At 39.7% G+C, this 3,774-nt stretch overlaps 1 protein-coding gene across 1 annotated transcript in view; it reads right to left on the minus strand.

Moving 5' to 3' along the window:
• LOC138978155 (prolyl 4-hydroxylase subunit alpha-2-like) overlaps positions 1-3,774 on the minus strand; it is a 49,003-nt gene continuing 45,229 nt past the window's right edge. The window contains exons 14-15 of the mRNA XM_070350814.1: positions 2,328-2,424; positions 1-1,922 (exon numbers count right to left, since the gene is read on the minus strand). Of these exons, the coding sequence (XP_070206915.1) occupies positions 1,795-1,922; positions 2,328-2,424 (225 nt within the window). The 3' untranslated portion in view covers positions 1-1,794. The remainder of the gene's footprint in view (positions 1,923-2,327; positions 2,425-3,774) is intronic.

The following is a 3,774-nucleotide window of genomic DNA, read 5'->3' on the forward strand; positions in this document are numbered from 1 at the left end:
TATATGTATATATATATACAATCAAACCTTCCTACAAGGACCACTCAAGTACAGCCAGGAGTAGGCCTACATTATAATTAGTATAGATCATAAACCTGTGGTACAGCACATACTGTATAATTATAAATATCATCAGTCTTTGCGACCACAGATTTGTATTTTAACAGCTTCTTAGAAGCCATCAAGTATTGCAACAGCACTGAGATCTAAAGGGTGGACCCCTGGAATATGTCTACATGCACACACGCACTCACAGAGAGTGAGACACATTTTCTTCCGTTTCTCAAGCAGTCAAAGAGAATAACATCCTTTCGCTGGCACAAATAACAAACAAATGTACAGCCAATGCAAGCTGCTTTTTTTTTTTAGCTGAGCTGGATTTGTTTTTGATCTTTCCTATTTTTCTACATGACGCATACGTCTCATGACAACCTGCATGTATTCAGCAAACAAATGTGACCCTCCACCACGAAATGAGTCGCATGTCACCTTTGCATGATTTTTATATTTTTACATTTTCCTGAAGAGTTTTTTATGCTCTATCCAGTGGTGAAAACCGTTTTAGAAAAGAGCAAAAACTGTTTGAGTTATAAGCCTGTGACTAAGGTGACCCACGCACTGTTACCAGACACTCCCCGGACTTATATTAAGCCTCGCGCAGAACCGCGCGAGGTGACATGCGACTCATTTCGTGGTGGAGGGTCACAAATACCACTCTACACAGAAAGCAGCAAAACAGTTGATTTTTCGTATGTGAAAAAGTAGAAGTACGCTGTTATATCCCACGTAAACGTCTGGACACATCCGTGAGTAGGCCTATTTTCAATCGATTTACACGGGTAATACAGGAAGAACTGGTATTTTTTTTTAAACTGCCTTTCCTTCAGTTTTTCATGTCACGTTTAGGAGATCAAATTAAAAATAAGTAAAACGCTGGATACATTGTGTTCCTATCATCAGAACAAATAAGTATACACATGCACATCCATTTTCTCTCCTACATTTCTTCCACAAACAAAAGCTGACTAATTGGAGGTAGTCAAGATCTAACTCCAACTGTTCTAAACCGCCTGGTTTTCAAACAAAGAAAAACAAACAGGCAAACAAAAGGCCAAATATGAACAGAACACTGATCACCACTTTCACTTTACAATAGATCAACAAGAAGAGCGAGTACACACCCACTTGCACACACACACACACCCACTTGTACACACACACACACGCACACACACACACACATGCACGCGATAATAAGAATCCAGCAATACTAGACAAGGACTAAACAACCTGCAGAAGTAGGGGAAGGGCCCCTTATATGAACAGGCTCCTTTGTGGACCATCTCTTGTTCTGACAAACTAGCACTTCAACCAACAAAAGTTGAGAAAAGTTAGTTCAGAGTGGAAGATGGTTTGGGAGGATGTGTGATGGATATTGTTGTCTTTTCTACATCTTGTCAGGATCATGTATTATTCAAGTGATTCGTTTGTAAGTTTGCTTGTCTGTTTATTCGTTCGTTTCTTTGTGTGTGTTCATGTATTTAGTTATGTACCGAATGTGTGAGCTAATGACGTTAGCCCCGTTTTCATTTTTTATGCCTCCTTGATAGGCTTGTCGATTTCTTAAAAAAGTAATACCCCTTCTATTCGAATCAGTTCAACTAAAACACCCTTTGAAGTCAGAATTCTATAACTTGTATAAGCCATTCTAAGACACTTTGTGATTTCAATATTTCATCGACGGACGACATAAACCCATGATATATTGACGTCACTCGTGCACTGACGTCATGGTCAATGACGAGTACAGTGTTTATGACTGGAGTACATCAGTGGTTCAATATCCAACTGTTTAGAGCTTGGACGCGGGCCACATTTGCGCCTGAATGTGTTTCCATACGTCCAGATCCACTTGTTGGCAACTGAAAGATGGACGAATCATATGGTAAAGTTAAAAAATCGAAGCAGACAAGAGGAAAATGAAAATATGATGGTCTTCGAAAATAACTCAGTCGGGATTCGCATTGGTTGAGACAGAGTTACGCGCCCCCGACAGTGAGGCTAACAACGACACGCCGCCGACCAGTAAAGTCGAGCGATATCACAGCTAATAACTAACTTCGAAATGTGTGTTATGCATTGACCGCTCGATATGAAGCCCATTTCTTTCAAACATAGGTACATCAGAGCTCACGATTTTCTGCAGAATGCCTTCAATGATCACGAACGCACGCACGCACGCACACGCACACACACACACACACATACACACACACACACACACACACACACACACACACACACAATAAGAAATCAACAAGACTCACTCCATTTGTGACCTATAATGACCGGACAACCGGCGTGGTGTGTCTGCAGATCTTTTTTCATGGAAGGGTCAAAATTGTACCAGAATAGCGCCATTCCCTGAAATACAACAAAATAAGAGTAGGCCTAAGTATCAATATTGGTGGTAATATTGTTGTATTTATGTCGAGAAAAAAAGAATTGCATAAGAAAGAATGTAACATTATTATTGAAACATACTGCAGATCAAGGCGTTTATGTTGGATAAGAACTTGCTTCCATTTGGACACATACCAACAATAGCATGTGCAACGTTTTGGCTACTCTCTATGCTGAAGCAGAATTTGTTTCTGAAATTAATTTCGTTAGTGACACCAATGCCAATTCACAAAATTACTTCAGCAACAAAATTCCCATTCTGCACACGAAGCAGTCACACTATGGATTGTTGGTATGTGTTTAAGTCCAAGGATAATATGGTCTTATCCCATGTAGGAGTCTGAACAAATCTGTATTGGCGCATACAGTAACTGTCACAGGTTTTCGTTGCCATGGGCCCGTTTCATATCAGTTATCTTCAAATCAACAGGAAATACGGACAGAAATTATCTAAAAATAATTCATCACGGATATTTGTTGAGACAGAGAAACTGACGACAGACAGACAAAAAGATACACGAAAAGAACAACAGCAACAAGCATACAAAGAACAACAGCAACAAGCATACAAAGAACAACAGCAACAAGCATACAAAGAACAACAGCAACAAGCATACAAAGAACAACAGCAACAAGCATACAAAGAACAACAGCAACAAGCATACAAAGAACAACAGCAACAAGCATACAAAGAACAACAGCAACAAGCATACAAAGAACAACAGCAACAAGCATACAAAGAACAACAGCAACAAGCATACAAAGAACAACAGCAACAAGCATACAAAGAACAACAGCAACAAGCATACAAAGAAGCAGATAACAAGCATACAGGAAGATAAATACAGACAAACTGACAAACATATAATTCACACTGACAAACATAGATACAAACAAACTGACAAACAGAAAGACAAGCATACTGACCAACAGAAAGACAGATATACCGACCAACAGAAAGACAGACATACTGACCAACAGAAAGACAGACATACTGACCGACAGAAAGACAGATATACTGACCAACAGAAAGACAGATATACTGACCAACAGAAAGACAGACATACTGACCAACAGAAAGACAGACATACTGACCAACAGAAAGACAGACATACTGACCAACAGAAAGACAGACATACTGACCAACAGAAAGACAGACATACTGACCAACAGAACGACAGATATACTGACCAACAGAACGACAGACATACTGACCAACAGAAAGACAGACATACTGACCAACAGAACGACAGATATACTGACCAACAGAACGACAGACATACTGATCAACAGAAAACTAGACACACTAGT

The sequence above is a fragment of the Littorina saxatilis genome, linkage group LG10 (assembly GCF_037325665.1).
Source record: "Littorina saxatilis isolate snail1 linkage group LG10, US_GU_Lsax_2.0, whole genome shotgun sequence".
Classification (NCBI taxonomy): domain Eukaryota; kingdom Metazoa; phylum Mollusca; class Gastropoda; order Littorinimorpha; family Littorinidae; genus Littorina; species Littorina saxatilis.